Source organism: Corvus moneduloides, chromosome 3 (assembly GCF_009650955.1).
Source record: "Corvus moneduloides isolate bCorMon1 chromosome 3, bCorMon1.pri, whole genome shotgun sequence".
Taxonomy (NCBI): domain Eukaryota; kingdom Metazoa; phylum Chordata; class Aves; order Passeriformes; family Corvidae; genus Corvus; species Corvus moneduloides.
In genome coordinates, this window is record NC_045478.1 from 42,057,217 (window position 1) to 42,075,372 (window position 18,156).

The 18,156-nt window shown below is 40.0% G+C and overlaps 1 protein-coding gene across 1 annotated transcript in view; it reads left to right on the top strand.

The window, feature by feature from the left end:
• The first annotated feature begins 3,596 nt into the window (after nt 1–3,596).
• The window catches only part of FUT9 (fucosyltransferase 9), a 102,127-nt gene continuing 87,567 nt past the window's right edge, over nt 3,597–18,156 (top strand). Inside the window, 4 exon segments of the mRNA XM_032105096.1 lie at nt 3,597–3,721; nt 3,723–3,755; nt 3,757–3,807; nt 3,809–3,997. Of these exon segments, the coding sequence (XP_031960987.1) occupies nt 3,662–3,721; nt 3,723–3,755; nt 3,757–3,807; nt 3,809–3,997 (333 nt within the window). The 5' untranslated portion in view covers nt 3,597–3,661.

The following is an 18,156-nucleotide window of genomic DNA, read 5'->3' on the forward strand; positions in this document are numbered from 1 at the left end:
GCCAAATTCTTGACAGCGTCCAGGGGTTTTATACTGGGTACAGCTAGGCCGGGAGAGGGATAGGGTAGGGTACAGATAGGCGGGGAGAGGGATTACAGCCAATGGGATAGGGACAAGTAGGTGGGGTTGACAGCAAGGGAACCAATGGGAACAACACAAAGGAGGGACTTAGGGAAGGATCCAATGGGGCGTCGAGGAACAAGGAACTTTCTAGAGCTAATATATATTAAACAAGGAAAATGAATATGCATAACTTCATACATAAAACAGGAGGACAAAGTATTAACCAATCAGAGGAAAACATGCAAAATGAAGAACAAGGGGATCATGGGTTCTCTCCATGAGTGAAAGTTACATACTAAACTTGGGTTGTTGACCATCACAGCTGGTTGTCTGAGTTCTCCTCAGGCAAACAGAGTGGCTGGAGCCAGCTGCACCTCCACAATAACTAATGAGTGTCAAGAACAGCAAGCCAGGGATGATAGATTTTTAAATGATGCACTTAACCCCCAAGCCCACAATCAATTACAAACAGTTAAATGCACATGGGACTCCCACAAGGTCTTGAGTCCTTCAAAATGAATGCGGACAAAAAGAGGAGTCCTATCCCTGCAAATACCGATGGGACTAACTTTATGGAAACAACATCAGTGGAAGAGCACACTATTAGGTACAGCATGTAAGATTTTAGTCAGCTCTTATATGTTCATACTTTAAAAACCTCTCATATAAATACTCAGATCATGTTAGATAAAAAGTAAGCATTTTTCTTTTTCTACTTGATTTTGGTAAGTATCTACTTTTGCAGTTGGGGAACTGATTGAGAATGGAATTGTTCCTTTTGTTTTACTTTTGTAATATTGTTCTGTTTCTTTTGACCCTGACAGTATCATGCTTTTTTACTTTTAAAATATCTATTAATATCCACATTTTCCATTATGTGGATAAAACCTATTACTGTGCTCTCAGAAAATATTTTGGATCCTTCAGAAGACAGCATAAGCATATTTCCAGTCTAAGGTGGCAAGCTCAGCAGCCAGTGTTTGCAAAGGCAATTTATATAGCAACAGTATTATCACAAAGGGCTTACATTTTATCTTCAATTAGAAAAAAAAATGTTTACTGCAATTACAAAGGTTTTATAGAAGAGATGAATCTAAGAATAAACCAGTTCACTACAATGACTTTGAAATGTAAAGGTTAATATTTGTATTCTTCATAAGCAAAATTCTACTATAATTTAAAAACAGATAAATCCCTGTACATAAACATAAATCCTTGCACAAATATATAAAGAACATGCAAGAATCTGAAGCAAGCCCTGTAATTTCCTGAAGAACTGACCAATTTTCAACAAAATAATTTTAGTGAAAAGAATTCTGTGGGCATATATGAGCTTGCTTTAATGCAAACTATATTTGTAGTCAAAGATAGAAGAGCTAAAGCCATTCATCTGAGAAAAGACAGGACCTCAATGGTTCATTTCCTATTCTGAATCTCAGTGGTAAAAAGGTTTACACTCAGTCTCTCATGTCTCAGGAATGACTCTAACTACCAGGCTACTATTACACTATTACATTGTCCCTACTGAAGTAATTCATCAGGAGCTAGAGAGCAAGTGAGGAACAAAAAAAAAAAACCTATATTAAAAACTACATGAAATATAATAAACTCCTGTATTAACTATGTTTAAAAAGTGTAAGACAATTTCTTTGCCATTCATGCTAGATAAGCTGATGTCATTATGTATAGTGAGCCCAAATCTTTCCCACTGCCCAATTTCCCTTCTCTGACTACTTCCATTTCTCTTGACAGCCTAGATTCTGTGCTGGAGAAGGCAAAGAGGAGGTGGGGGGAGGGACAAACACAGGCAAAATAGCAAAAATCTGCAAGTTAAAGGGGTGCTTAGATCTAATCCCAGGATTGAAACCAGAGAAAAAAAAAAAACACTGAAAGATTAATTTGTTGAGTTCCTTTGCAGGCAACAATTGCTCAAAATGAAACTGAGTTCTTATTCTACTGGCTTTAGCAATGCCCCAAATTGGACCTGTAATTTCCCTCCCCTCCCTTACTGTATTTGGTAGCTTCGTTGAGCCTACAGAGATGTAAGATATCCTCTAGCCAGGGGCTCTAACCTGCCTTCTAGGACATATTTTTGCCAATAGCTGCAGGGAAACAGAGACTGGTCCCTGACCTTCTCTCAATAGTCTTATGAAAAAAGATGCATATTTTAGTACCTTTTCCTGTTCCTTGGGAGTAATTTTTCTTGTTCCCAGGGAGTTCTTACCAGAATAGCTGCACTCAGAAATACCTTCACGCCAACAGCAAGCTCACAGGAGTTTGAACCAATTCCCATTACGGTTATAGAAGTATTTGTATTGTCTACAGTTAATTTTGGGTCAGGCCTCTCCTTCTGAATAAACCTGTTAGAAGACCAGACCTACTCTCTAAGTGACTACAGCCCTTACAGCAAATCAGCAGTTTGTGGAGCTACGTGGAAATCTACCCAATCTCTCTCTTTCCTGGCTTCACAAGTGGGAGCTGTTGATACCTGCACGGCTCCTGGTACAAGGCAGAGCAGAAGAGCACAGTAAGTTAATCTGCAAGCCATTCAGAAACGTCTAGGACAGAGGCAGTGACACCAGGGAATCATATGTCTGCACTGAACGTCTAGTAAATTGTTTACTTGGAGGGTTGATGAGCAACGTGCAAATGAACCTCTGAAGCAACTACTTGTCAGGTAAGGATACTAACGTGCTCTAATAAAAAGCAGTATGTTCTCATCATTGCCGTATCTTTTCCCCAAACGTACTTGCAGCACGTTTATATAATGCAGGGAGAGTTCAGGGCAAGGGTAAAGAGTTGATAGCCAGCTTTTGGTGTGCTTGTTTATTTGACTCGCTTGATTCATAGGTCTCCTCTTTACACAATGTACTCTGAGCTGTTTCTTCTTTTATTTTTAATGTTCAGTTATTACTCTTGATCCTGAATAAACATCCAAGAAATCCTCTAGGTTTCAAGAGCAAGCTTGACAGACTGCTTTTAAGAACTAATCCAGTGTATGGTTTGTTTCTCATACAGTCAATGATTATTGAATGTATGAGAAACAATGAACATATTCTATGTTTTCCTCTTGTTTACCCCCTTTTTTTCTCTACCACAGAACCGTTTTTTTTCCTCTTGCCGAGTGGGGAAAAAAAAAAAAAAAAAGAAGAAGAAGAAAGGAAGAGCAGGATAGGAAAGCTCTAGCAGTGCTTTTTCTATAGGGCTTGTGGGGGGAGTGAGGGAACAGGGCTGGGAATCTCCTGCCCGTCAGAGGAGCGGGTCGCCCTTCCCGGGGGCAGGGAGGGGGGAAGAGGAAAGGGGGAATTGTGTGAATGCGCAGCAGGGGCAGCATCACGCCTGCCGTGGCCCCGGGGAGCTCCGGGGACACCCTGCGGCGGAGGGCGCGGGGAGGCGACCGCGGGGGGACGGCAGCTCCGCGGCCGGGGGCGCGAAGGGGCTGAGGAATGGCGGGATGGATGGATGAGGGATGAAGGATAACCGGGGGAAGGGATGGAGGGGTGAAGGACGGATGGATGGGAGGATGCGGGATGCAGGGATGAGGGATGGAGGGAGACGGCGTAGAAGAATGAGAAAATGAAGGCTGAAGGACGAAGGGATGGAAGCACCGAAGGACAGAGGGCTGCCAGAGCAAGCGCCCGAGCTTCCCAGCTGCTCCCCCCTGCGCTGCGCGCCCCCGCGCCGCTCCCGGTCCCCCCCCTCCCCGCTCCGCCGCTGCGCGTGCCCGCGCCCGGGGCTGACTCTCCCTCGCATCCTCCTCCGGCGGCGGCGACGGCGGCAGCGCCGGGGATGGGCAGCGAGAGCGCGCCCAGGAGCAGCCCGGGCCCCGCCGCTCCCCCCTGCTCCCGCGCCCGCTGCTGCTCCTGCCCCGCCGCCCCCCGCGCTCCGGGGGCAGCGCCGCCGCCGCGCCATCCGCAGCCCCCGCCTCGGACGGGTGAGTCACCGGGCCCTAAGCCCTCGCCCCGAAAAGCACCTGCCCTGCATCCCCCCCCATTCCGCTCCCGCGCCTCCCATCCCGGAGCCGCCCCGGGATGAGCGCTGGGGGAGCAGGGGGGCCGCGGGGGAGGCTCCGCGCTCACCCCCTGCCCCAGCCCGGAGGGTCCCGGCCCGCGCTCCCGCCCACTCCGCGGGTGCTGAAGGTCCGCGGGGCAGCGGGGATGTCCCCGCGGCTCCGCCGGGATGCGCGGAAAGGGGCTCCCGCCCTGCTGCCCCTCCTGGGCACCGCTGTCCATTCCCACGGGGATTTCGCACAAGGGTGCACGGAGACCCCGACAGCCCCGGTCCCCCGCAGCGGCCAGGAGACCCCTGAGCCCCCTGAGCCCGCACCCCCGGACGCCCGGGGCGGCTCGGGGAGGGGGCAGAGCCTTAACTTTTGCAAGGGACCATTTGGAGGTGGGGAAGGAGGACCCAGCAGAATTGGCGGCTTCCCCGGAGTCGCCCCGGAGGGAGGTGGCAGAGGGTCCCGGTCCTCCTCCCGGAGCCGCCGGGTGAAGCGAAGCGCGGCCCTTCCCGCGGGGTTCGGGAGGCGGCTTCGGGCAAGGCTCAGCGCTCAAATGGACTTTTCTAACATCCCCCCCCTCCTCTCCAAATAATTAAATAAATAAAGTGACGGGGGGCGGGTAGAAGTCTGTGCTTGCTCTGCTTTCGCTGCTCAGAGCCGCGAGTGCAAACGACGGGATGTTGTGTCTGAAAAGGGTTTTCTGGTTTTTATGTGTCATGATGCACACGGCTGGTGGTAGCTAGTATAGTAACTATCTGTATCCCAATAGTTCCCTGTCGAAGGGTTGTTATGGCAGCAGCGCTCCCCGCTTCTTTTATTTTTTATCTCTGGCACAGAGTAATGTTAAAGAGCTGGAAACTGCCTCAATTAAAAAAAAAAAAAAAAAAAAAAAAAAAAAAAGGCAGCCTCTTGCCTCTTTGCCAAATAGCCAACAAGTACAAATATAAGATTCACACTCAATCTTCACTCCCTTCTCCAGAAGCTGGTGCTGTGATAACGTTTATGACTGGAGGAGTCTGGGGGAAAATGTCTTTCCCCCCACACCCAATCCCTGCTTTTTGCTAAATTTTGTCGGAATTTTTCCTTGGTTGTGGCTTGTGCTTTTTCATGTGTTTCACTGATACTTTTTCATACTGTTGTTTCTTACAGAGGATCCCTTGGTCCTGCATTACACTAAAGGGTAAAGGGATTCAAGTGGTCTCACATACAAGTAAAGCACATCATTTGCAAAAACTTGTAATTCTGTAGATTTTGCTTTTCTGTACAAGTCACAGGATGATAGTTTTCTCCTTGCAATGCAAAGAGGAATCTCTATGAGAGTCAGAATGGTTTCAGCACATCTTACCTGCCACAGCTGGTGGCAGTTTGAAACAATAAGATTTAAAGGCTATTATGGAAGTAAGTTTCTCTGTCATTTTTAATGGTCAGCCTGTTGTCAGTCAAAACACATATAGTTCTAAGGGAAACACTGATTCTGATTTCAGTTTAGTCAGGTTTTTGGAAACACTGTTTAAACCCTGAAACCATTGATGAGGATGGATGTTAAAACCACATAAAATTGGTAGAGGGTTATACTACTTTGCCATTTTTACTCTGCACTTTTATAGATACCATTTGTTGTCTTCAACCAGAGTTTGTTTGGGTAGAGATTGAGCAATAAATGATAAGGACAGCGGATTTTTTCCTGGTTGCCTCCTGCGTTTTCACTTATAGCAGAATATTTGAAGACTGATATTGATATTGCAGAATGAAATGTTATTGAATTGTGATAGCTTGTTTCCAATTGTACATTTTGAAATAAGTTTCTCTTATCAGTAGGAAAGCAACACAAATGTGTAAATGTTTATTTAAGGATGAAAAAATGCTGTCCCAGGGTGATTCATGCATAGAAATAGGCTAGATTCAGGTTAAATACGTGAACTAAAATAATGTAGTGTAAGTGATCCATAACTAATTTTCACTGCTTATAATGAAAACTCCTGTTATCTTCGAGCTGGAATTTAGAGATGCTGGAGGAGAGACAAAGAACAGTAAAATACATATATTTAATGACAGACTAAATCCTTGAATAAACATCAGATATTTCTGAGGGAATGCAAGGACTTTTCTTAGTATAACTTTGGTCATGACTCTGATCCCAGCTAAATCAGTTTGAGATTCTCCCCTGGCACTGCTGTGAGCAGAATCAAAGACATCCCTGCTATCCATTTTTGAGGAACCGGGACATGAAAAGATCATTTGTCATTTTCCCCATTATCATATCTGGAAGGGTTTATTTTATGTCTCATATGGAATATTCCACACATTACCCTCCTAAGCAGTGCTCAGGCCTATAGTTCTTACCCACCCAGAGAGCTCAGCTGAGATAATTCTTGTGGGAAAGAATAATACATGTATTTCTAGGGGCAGCTTTATTGTGACCAAATAATAGTCATGTTTACTGGAACAAGGTTTGACTTTGAATGATATTTTCATATTTGATACCACTAAAATTTCATATTAGGGAGTGGGAATAACATGTTTCTTAAAATAGTGTTATTCGCTTAAAGGTTCTGATATGAAAGGACTAGATTAATTTAATCGAGATGGAGGGTAGTTGTGTCTATCTTTAGTGATTAAAAATATCCTTAGTGATTTAAAAATAACCTTAAGTTGTAATAAAGAAAAGACAAATTTGGACACTCTGAAAAGGGTTACAAATGAAGTTATTTGATACAGATTGCGCTTATTTAACAGAGTTAAAATGGAACAAAAAAGAAAGCTGGCAAAAACAAGTCATCATGGGAAAAAGTACAGTATAAACCCTGAAAGAGTGGCAAAAATTACCCAAGAGACTCCAACTTTGTTTGACTCCCTTAAGGGAGTCAAATGGAAAAAGCCCCATTGATTTCAGTAAACATTAAAAGCTCAAGTATATGCTAAGAGAAGATATGGGTAATTCAACTAAGTACCACAAGAATTCAGAGTGACAATTCCTAAAATCAGATTAGAAATGTATGGGCTTTCTTCAGTTAGAAGGAAGTCCTGACTTCACTGAAAATGAATTGGAGGCTTGCCATCTATTTCTCTGGGCCAAAATGTTAACCTGAGAATAATGTTTCAAGTGACTTTTGAAATACGCTGCATGTTATAGTTAATCTGGTTTTAATTTGTGTGATATTCTATTAAAATGAGGTTGCCTTTGCCAAGCTCAAGTTATTAATTAGTTATTAGTAACCATTTTCCCTTTCTTTTTACATTTTTTTAAATGTCAGTTTTTCAGAAATGGAAAGAAATACAAAACAGTCTTCCTGCAAGACTGCACTCATAAGCTGAATAATTCAAAGCCTGTACTGTCACAGTGCAATCAAAATTTTAATATGATGCTGTCAAAGTCATAAAAAAAGAAAATCAAATGTGACATCATAGAAGACAATGTATATAGCTGACATGACATCCTAATGTTTTAATTTCCCTGTGTTATATTTATTGGTTAATAAAGATAGACTTTTCCTTCTTTCCTCTGAGGAAACTCCTAATACAACATATTAAATATTTCCGAAAAATGACTATATTTTCATAAAAATATATGTAAATTTTGTGAATTCCCAAATATAAAGGAGATTAAATCATTTAAAAGGTAATGTAAGGCCTTCACTGGGAAACAGAACTAATTTGGGGCTGATGAGAAAAAATTATTGTCAGACAAATTTTCTGGGATATAGTAGGTATTATCTCAACAAAGGACATTTTATTAATTGTTCCTAACTATGGATGAACCTCTGTCTAAAGAAAGAAACTAAGGCACCCTTGCACTCAAAAAATATAGTAATTTCTTTCTGCAGAAATAAACTTTTTTCTGCTGTTTTTCTTCCTAAATTAAGTATATTTAATACCAATGAAAAGTACTAAATTATCAGAATGGAAAATAAAACTGTTTTCGCCCAGTCTTTGTGGACCACAGGAAGCAACAGTGCAGTGTGGTGACCCCAGAATGATCTGCCATTTCAGCCTGGTTTGGCTGGCTTCTTGACAAGGAGAAAATATTTGCCCACCAAGATCTTCCAGGTGGCTAAGGACCAATTTGCTCCAAGAGAGCGGTGTACTGAGGAAATTTGTCTGGAATGGGATTTTAGTTGATAACCTCATCCTCTGTCATCCTCAAAGAAACCAGCCCTGGTTGTGACTCCATGGGACCTAACTGGATCCCACAAGGAGCACAGCATCAGTGCTTTCAGAAGTGCCAAGTGCCATCTCAAGATCCTCTAAGAAATGGAGTGAAATACCAGTTCATTTCACACAGGCCACAAAACAGCTTTCAAATCTCAATGATTTTCTGTCACTGCTGCATGTTCGCTGTATTTGAATCAGTGAACTAGAGGTGAAAGGCTCCAAAAATGTGATTACCAGTCCCCTGAGACATTTAGTTCTTCAAGGATGTCTTACTGGAAGTACTTATTTGTATTTCAGAAACTGGGGCAGAGAGAAATGAATTAACACACAAATATTATTCATTTGTTCTAAAAAGTGCTTTCACAGATATTTTGGGGGGGGCGGGGTTGATTTTTTTTGTTTGGTTGGTTTTGGTTTTTATTATTTTGTAGACAGACTGTTTACGCCAGGTATTTGATTCTGGAATACATATATAATCTGTGAGCAAACAGCCTCATAGATTTGTATTTCTTTACCACATAATGCTGCATTTTTCATCTGACAGTAAACAATGATTTAACCATACACTCCCCTACCTGGCTAAATTGAAACATTCCAATACTGTTTGGTGTGTTGGGTTTCCCCCCCCATATCTGCCACTAAAAGATCAATTAAAAACGTAAATGTAAAATCAAGTGTAGACTGAATGAACATCTGTTTTTTATCATGGATTATTTTGTCTAATTTAAGCCTAGTACTCTTTTGGAAAAAAAAATCAGCTTAAAACTATTATAATCATTTTATGCTACAGTCCAAACCTACTATGTAAATAATGCTACTGAATTAAGGAAAGCCACAAACATTGAAAATTAATTGATAATCCATCAGTTCAAAGCTCTCTTGTCTTTTCTACAGATGTCTTCTTCCTCTTAGTTTATCCAGGACAGCTACTACAAGAATTTCAAACCAAGAAAGTGTGCTAGAGCTGAAATTGCAGGAAAGACTGTTTTCCCATTCCAGTGTTAGAATGAAGGTGAGAGGCAGGGATCCATAAGGTCTGAACTTTGAAGGTCATGATGACGTAAAACATATGCTCTCTTCAAAATTATTTTTCTCATTGAGGCAATGAGTATGGGCTTTTTAAATTTTGGAATATTGGGGGGTGGGGAGGGGAGCAATTTGTATTTGTTGAGAGCATTTATTTTTATAATTAAGCAGTGTTAACTCCCTGTATATTCAAAGACTTTCTTCAAATGAGTCACCACATCATGTGAAGTCAGGTACCAACAGCAGTACCCAGAGCACATTACAAACCAAGGACAGATGGATGCAGGTGGCAAGGAGACCATGCCAGACACCACGGGGTGAAGCAGGCTCACAAAGCAACAAAAACAGTTTTCTCTGTTTATCAGCATGACATTTCAAATTTCAAATATCTCCTTTTGAAATTAAAGACACAGATTCAGAAGTCGTCAAAAAACAGTTTCTTCATAAAAATGTTTTGGATAGACTGAAAGGTAAAATATTGTAATGGACATACCAGCATATCAGAAACAATTTAAATATTTCATTTTTTGAGGTTTTTCTTCCAAACTAAGACCAGCAAAATTATTTCAATTCTGGGAAGCAAAGTGAGGGGAACTCATATTCTGACAGAATAGGATTTCAGTAAAGATTCTTCAGTGGCTTGAACTAGAGAAGAAACGCCTTCCTTAAAATTGAGGTTGTGGTGAATGAAGGCACCAATCCCAAAATTGTTTGTGTAGATGCAGAGCTTGGGGCATGTGTGTATTCCAATAAACTGACTGATTGTGTACATCAAGTTACTCATGTGACAGGTACTTTCACTTTATCAGAATTGAGTCCTTGCTGTATGGCAAAGCAGTGAAAGTCCTGTCTTAGAGGGAGAGGGTAAAAGTTATGGTAGAATTTGATCTGGAATTCTCCATCAAGATTATTTTTCAATGGAAATAGTTCATGCTTTGAAATTAGAATCGGCATTAGTGTGGGTCAGTAATAGAAGACCACTAATTTAACTTGAAAAACAGAAAAACATAGTTCTGCAATTTAAAATTTGAAATGGGAAATATTTTACGGCCACTACTGCTGAGTATTGCATTTAAATGGAATGAGAGGACACCCAACTACACTTAGAGAGCAATCAAATTATTGCCTGTATGTTATGTTTGGAATAAAATTTATCAGTCAAGGCTATCAACCTAGGCTATACTGATTTTATGATTTATTTAAGCTGACAATAGAAGTTTTTCACAAACTTGCTGCTTAAGACTGTTATTCAGCAGTTCTAAATACCTGTAGTTTAAAGGCCAACGTTTAAGCATAATGAAGTTAGATTGCACTGACACAAATGCTAATTAGTTTCTTGCAGCTACCAGACTTTTAAAGAGTTTTTAAGCAACCTCATTTAGATGAATGGAGAAAGAAAATGCATTAGTATCCAACAAATGCCATTTGGGAACATAACAAGCTTTCTAATTCTAGAACTTGCAATAATTAGGAGACTTTCCAGTGCAAATGTTTGCCACAAACAACACTCACCTTAACCAGCTACACTAAGAGACAGCTGATGTCCTACATTCGGTATTAGGACTGGTATTAGGGTTGGAAGGTAGGAGCTCAGGGAAGGGATTGAACTTCACTGCTTGGATGGTCTCCATGCCTTCCCTACAGATGCTTGTCGGCCACCCTGTCTGGGCAGCATGCCTGGGGAGCAGGGGAATGACCAGCTGCCTCCCGAACAGAGCTTCCTGGGGAACACAGCCAAAATTTCCAATGATTTGACCTCACCGAGCCTCGATACTCTGTACATAGCTTCCTACCTGCTGGACCTTCAGCACTGGCCTGCATGCCCACCTGCAGCAAGCTGACAGCATTTGAGATTCAAACTAAAGAATATTTAAAGAGAAAGCAAAGAGAAATTTTCAAAATGACACTTAAAATACTTTGGCAGTTAAAATGCATATAGCTAGAAGTGGGTTTCCTGAGGCCCCATTGAGATGAAAGGTCTTCTTTCCACAGACATCCTAGGGAAGGCAAGTGCAAATAGATTAAAGCATCTGTATTTTAAAGCAATCATAACAAAAAAAAAATTAACAGCAATAATTACATCAGGTTTATAGATCTTTCCAGATAATAGATGTTTAAGCCTTGCATGGCAAATGGTACCAATATTCGATGGGAAGGAATGCCAAACTGCTTTCACTGGAGTGAAACACAGCAGCACTGCTATGAAACTCAAGGCTGAGAATTTTTATACTGTTGGTAATATCCAGCATGAGTCTGAAAATAATTTAATTTCATGCAGTCATTGAAATAAATAGGAAGATGGCTGCTGTGTGTGTGTACGTGCAAACTACAGTATGAATGAATCAACTCAATTCAATAAAAGGAGAGAAGTAGAGTCTGTTATGTTATCAATGAAGCGCTCAGCTATATGAAAACATGATTTAATTTATGGAAATTTTACAGTTTCACCAGTTCTCCAAAAGAACAAAACCATAAATTGAATGTTTAAGAAATGGATCTTTTTTAAGTCAGTAATTCTGCTTTAGGTAATCTTAGTGGCAGGTAAATTTAAAAGATTGATTATGATCAAACCAAACCAATTTGTTACTTCTTTATGATGGAAAAGACACTGCAGTGGAAAGGAATGTCAGAAGAGAAACTTGAAAAATACACTTCTTTCAAAACTATTTTTCTTGAAATTTGCACAATTCCAAGAGGTTTTTTGGTGTAAAAATATGAAGTTGTCTTTTATTCTTCCCTGAAAAAAAATTTCATGCAGCTGTAGATCTACAGGAAGTATATCACATCCCATCAGATGTTACTGGGAAAACCTGTAGCTTTCTGTGTTAAGGTATATAACAGCAGTAGTCTAATCTCTGTGTCTTTACCATATAATTAGTCTGTATGTATGTGTGTGTGTGCGTATACACACACATATATGCATATATATAATTCTTTAGTGTATATATACATATATACACATACGTACATATATATATATACACACACTTATAAAGGAATATTAATATATATATATAAATATAAATATGTGCATACACATAAATACATACTTCTGTTCTTCCTGGTGCGCAATAGCAGCTGATCTCCTCAGGCACCCTACCTGGTTAAAATCCTCCTCCCTGAAACTCAGCAGTTTTGGGGTTTTTTTCCCAATAGAGCAATTTGCTGTGGTGGATTTATGAAGTGATCTTTTTTTTCTTGAACTTTGTTGGACTGGCCTAATTTGTAATTCTTTTTGCTCACATTACCATGCAGATATTTGTTACTTTCATTGGGTTGCTATAGAGTAAGTAACTTTGATGTTTGTGCTCTGTATTTGTAAGTGCTTAATGCTGTGAAATGGTTATGGATTATCTATAGTTTTCAGATAAGTAGAAGAAAATGACTCCAGAATTATCCCTCCCTGGAGGTCAGAGATGCACAGTTACAAATGGAAGCCAAGGCTCTAAGTTCCCAATCCCCCAGCCCCAGCCATGCCTCCTCATATATTACAAAATTGGTTTAGCACTGATTTTCCCCAAAATATGGGCAACAATTTTGATGCCATGAAGGGGAGGTAATATGTGATAATTTGTAGGCTACTTCACCAGCAATGAGTAAAGGCTGGTAAAGACTTGAGAAGATAGTCTCAGATCAGTCTAGATAGCTACCTACTGGTGTGTATATATTTGAATGGATACAAAATGATTTCTGTCTCTATATATATATGGTATGTATATTTTTTTAAGCTTTCTACAAAGTATTACTTCAAAATAGTATTCTCCTCCTGATTCTTTACCACCTGTTCTCTTCTCTAGTTCGTTCCCTCTTGGTCATTACTTAACATTTCCTTAACTTCTGTGACACTTTCTTCCTGCATTTTGTTCCTCATATTTGTTTTATTTCAGTTCTTAATTTCCATCTTATCCTTTGTATCATTTCCCTAATTATGCCTTCTTATTCAATTATTGAAAAGTTATTTTATTTACCGTAAGGAGAAAAAAAAATGGGGGAAATTTGAAGTTTTCATTAACAATTATCTGTGATGAATGAGAGCAAAATCCACACAGAGACTTACAACTCTGTAAAGGTTTTTAGGCAGCAGAAAATGTGACTTGGATGTTTTTGTCTGTATTAGCAACCAATTCAGCACAATAGGAGCAGAGCAGTAGATCAAAGCATCTGGTGTGGAGGTCCTTATATTTAAGTATGTGATCAATATGTTTTACCACAGACTAGATCCAGTTTGTTGTCTCAGACAAAATTTTAGTTGATAACTTCATCCCTGAAAGCAGTTTGAGGCTATTTGAAGGACTAATAAATTCAGATCCTTTCGTCCCCACTGCAGGTTATAGTACATTTGGTACAGACTTTAAGCAGAGCTTCCAGTTTACTTTGCTTCAAAAGAAATCCAACCCATGCACACCAAGGCTGCTTTCAAACCTCACCAATGTACGGCAGTTGGGATTCACTGCAAACCAACACCGGGTCTCCCAGTCAAATGGCAGTCTCCTAGGCTACCAACAACAAACTCCACCACCTTGTCCTGAAATTGCACAATCTTAACTCAGTTCTTAGTCTTCAAATTTTTATTTGCTTCTGTCCCCAGAAGAACGCTAAGTCTTCTGAAGAGTGAACAAGTCTGAGAACTGTAAATATTTCATTGTTCTGGCTCATGGACTAGGTACTACAATCAGTTACTCATTCTTTGGGCAGCTGCGTCAGGCGCTAGGCTAAAGAGTCATTCACCACTATTGTGGGGGCAAGTAAAGATTTATTTCCCTCATTCTGATCATGGTTCCTATAGGTGTGGCCAACAGTTTATCTTGATACGGTCTCTGGGAGTAGTAGGTTGCAGTGCCACAACTACAGCAGGAAATCAGCAGAATTGAACTCAGACTGTCAATATTTTGACTGGCAAATCTAATCACGATGTCATTAGGAGAACACCAGCACAATTCTTATCCTTTTATTTTAAAAGAAAGCTTGATTCCATTTCTTTTTCCCCTCCCTCCAGTTTCTAAAAATAAGTTTACTTTGCTAACAAAATCTGAAGCCTTAACAGATAGATGCACCTCTTTTTAATCTTACACAGGGTGCTTAACTTCCAGCTTGGTAAAATTTGAAACAGACTTAGTGATTAACACTCTCCTCTGTATCAAAATTCCTCTTCAGTGCCATGAAAATACATAGTTCTCTGAGTTTCCCACTACCCAGTCTGTACCATTTACCTTCCTGGGGGGTGCTCATACAGCTCATAAACACTGAAGTACAGATGTTTCATCCAATGTGAGGACAAGACACCAAAAGTGATGCAGTGAATTGCTCTGCTTTTTAGTACCCTAACTTTTTTTTGGATGCAACCATCAAGCATTGCAATGTCTAACTGACAGGTGCTTTGTTTATAAAGACTATCTCTACCCTGAGTTAGGCTTCCTGCACAAAGCACAGGAGATAGACAGCTAAGAGGGGCAACCATAGAAATCATCAAGCAGAAGGAAGAATAGCTTCAAGGAAATATGGGGGGACAGTAATACACGTAAAACCTAAGTTTTTAAGGTATCTGCTTTCAGCACTGGGGAGGTCTCTACTGTCCCCTGAAAATAAACAAATAAGGCCAATCTGCCTTTTCTCCAAAATTATTCGAACATGCTGCTAATTGATGCCCAAATATCCAGTAATTAGAACACTTGCCACTGAGGTGGATGACCTTTTAAACACATACCCACACTCCTGAGTTGAGAAAAAATTTAACTCACAGGCACTTTCAGGTCAGAAATGTGCTCTAGCTACTCACTGAATGGTTATTTTGGGGTGAAGTCAGTGACTTTCTCCCCTTGAAACCTTGCCAGTTTGGATAATTGATTAAATAACTAATGAAGCTGGAACTTAAACCTGACCCCCTTTCTTCACAGATGAACAGACTAACATTGGTCTGTGGAGTGAATTGCTTGCCATTTGGCTGAATAAATATTTAAAAGCAAACTGAGTAGTTCCAAGAGGGGAAAATTAAAAAGTTGTCCTGTCAAATAACAAATACTTTCTGGTTAATGGGAACCTTCTGGGAGTCAGGCAATCTTAAGTCTGATACTCTCTGTAGATCAGATGAAGTGGGCTTGTCTGTTTCCCAAGAGGGAATTTAATATTCTGCAGTTTCAGAAAGTCTTGCTTCTCCATTTTTTTTTCCCCATGCATGTGACATCTGCTGTGGCAAGCATGGTCTCAGAAAATATAGTGATCCTCTCTGTGAGTTGAGAGTGCTACCTCTTGCAAACAAGTTCAGCATCCAAGAACCTTGGCAGGGTCAGGTTTTGAGGGAGCCTGCTGCATGAGCACCATGAGCTTGGACTGTGCTGTAGTTGTGTGGAGGCTGGAAAGTGTTGGTGGTGTCTGAATGCTCAACTTGGTATTGTGCAAAGCAGCAACTAAATCCCTTGATAGAGTTGGTACTCAATTTTAGGGTTTAAAAAGCAACACTTAGAAATACAGAAAGGTACTAATAATAGAAACATTCCATAAATTTAACATTTTAGAGCAAGATCTTAGTATCCACTTTGGGGAACTAAAGATCTCTCTCCTTTCACGTAGGAGATATGGTGTAGTGAGTGATAATATGGCTTTCCATCATTACTTCGCCACTTTGTCTCCATTTGTTGTCAGAAGGTATTCAAGTGGCAAAAGCATAAAATAAGTTAATGTCCAAAGGAGTAGAAAAATGTTTTCATTCAGGGAACTAGGCTTCAGATGAAAGTTAATATCACTTCCCACAAATAGCTGGTTTTGACAGACTATTTACTCAAAAACATCTTTACTTTACTAGTCCTTTACCAGTTGCTCTTCCTGTTTAAGATTTTTAAGTCTTCATGGCTCCTGTGTCCTTGAAAGCAGCTCTGGATTAACATGATAGTTCAACTTAATCTAATATAGTTTTTACATTTTATTTTACATAGGTTTCTGTAGCACTAAAACTGATTTGCTGATGTCCTTAAAAATGTAATTTATTCAAGTTCAGGTAGGCATTTATACTTCCTAATGCTCCTTGAGCAATTTTCAAATCATAGATATAATTTCAGAGGAAACTCTAATGTTTGGGTAAGTCTTCCCTGATATGGAAAATGGAAGAAAACCAACTCTTGACATTTATTATTCCCTGTTAAAATGAAACCTTTCTGAAGCAGGATTAAGTTGACAAGAGCATTAGGATTTCCCAAATATTTATTTTTTCAATGCCTGCAAAAATATCTGCAATCTCTTGGCGGTAGGCAGGCAGGAAGCTGCCTTCACCTATTAATCTTTTACGACTTCCTCTAACCCAAAGCAATATGTTTTCATGCAAAAAAATGTATCTATCTAAGTTTTAACAGGTTGGAAAATGTTATTTTTCTGATTATAATATGTAGCTTCTTTGTTACATGTGTAATTCCTTTTGGATGAGTACCTTGCAATTCTTTGATAGACTTGGATTCTTCCTGGACTAGAATATATCTATTCCACAATATGTTAATCTTTCAAACTAGTCTTTCTTTATGTCTCTCTGTGACTTCTGGAAAGTGTATATTTTCTTTCTGAAGCACAGATATGCCAGAATGGTCATTCTTTCCTGTTAAGAGTCAAATCCTCAGCTGTGGATTGGGTGCACATTAATACGTCTGGGAAAGCCAAATTTAAATATTTGCATTTCGAAATCCCTGAGTTTTCTTTAAAGTCAATGAGTTAAGATAGAGGTGTGCCTCTGACAGTTAAGTATTTAATTAATTTGAAAAACAGCCTAACCTTCCATGTGAAGCCACATAAATTTTCAATTTAAGTACAAATATGGCACTGTATTTTAATCCCTGTATTTTTTTGTCCTTTTTTTTAGTAATAATCTGCACCTTTCCTTCTCATCTTCTGTATCTTCTCATCTTTTCTAGCAGTATTTTATCACTCAGGGTCATGATCTTACTTGAAATATATATAATTGACCCAAAGTTGTGGGCCTGGAGTGGTTCAAAATGCACCATGAGTGATTTTTCCCTCAGGTAACTTTAGCTGCCAAGAAGTCAGCTAATCTTCAAGGATTCTTCTGTAGTTAGGAGAGAGAAAGCCATCACTGCACTTTCTCTTAGACCCCTCTCTCTTAGAGTCCCTCCCTCTATATAGAGTCTATATGGCGCCACAGAGGAGCTTCAGTGAGTACCATGGAGAATATGCCTGATTCCTTTTTAAAATATGGCAGCTTAGTTCGGACTATAAATTGTATTTCTACAAGACTTTCAGTTTCCAGTGTGGTTGACCTGGGTTATGTGTAGAGAGCAGGAAAGGAGCCAGATGAGCTTGCTGTGCCTCCCCTGCAGTTGTGAAAGCAGAGGACTGTGGCACAGAGATATTTGAGCTGGCAGCACAGAAGCCATTGTGGAGCAGCACAGCTGTGTTCATGCAGCACTGCACACTGAGTAAAGAAACACTGCTGAAACCAGCTTAATTCACGGGCAGAATACAAAAATTCATATGAATTTTTTTATAGCAAATAGATTCTAAAAAGTCCATTATTTAGTAAGCTTCTTCCAGATCACCACGTTCTTTCAGTTTCTAACTTGGTTTTTGACAGATCATCATAAAACCTCAGAGACATCTCAGAGACAGCTCATACAAGCCATTTGCTGCTTGACCAGAGTATATGGTCTCCTGAGAAGCAATGCGATCACCCTCCAACTTCTACATTTATACACATCTATGTTAAAGTGTTAAAGAACACGTTAAGCAGGAAAAAAGTGAGAACATCATGATATTCAGGTTTGGAGGAGTAATTCAACTTAATTAAACTACAGAAAAGTCCTTTTGCTGTTTTTTGTTAATGAATGCATGCTGAATGCTAGTAGACAAGTGCATGTCATTAATTATTCCTAAACCAAAAGGATACACAACCTAAATACTGCAATAAATGCCCACAGTGC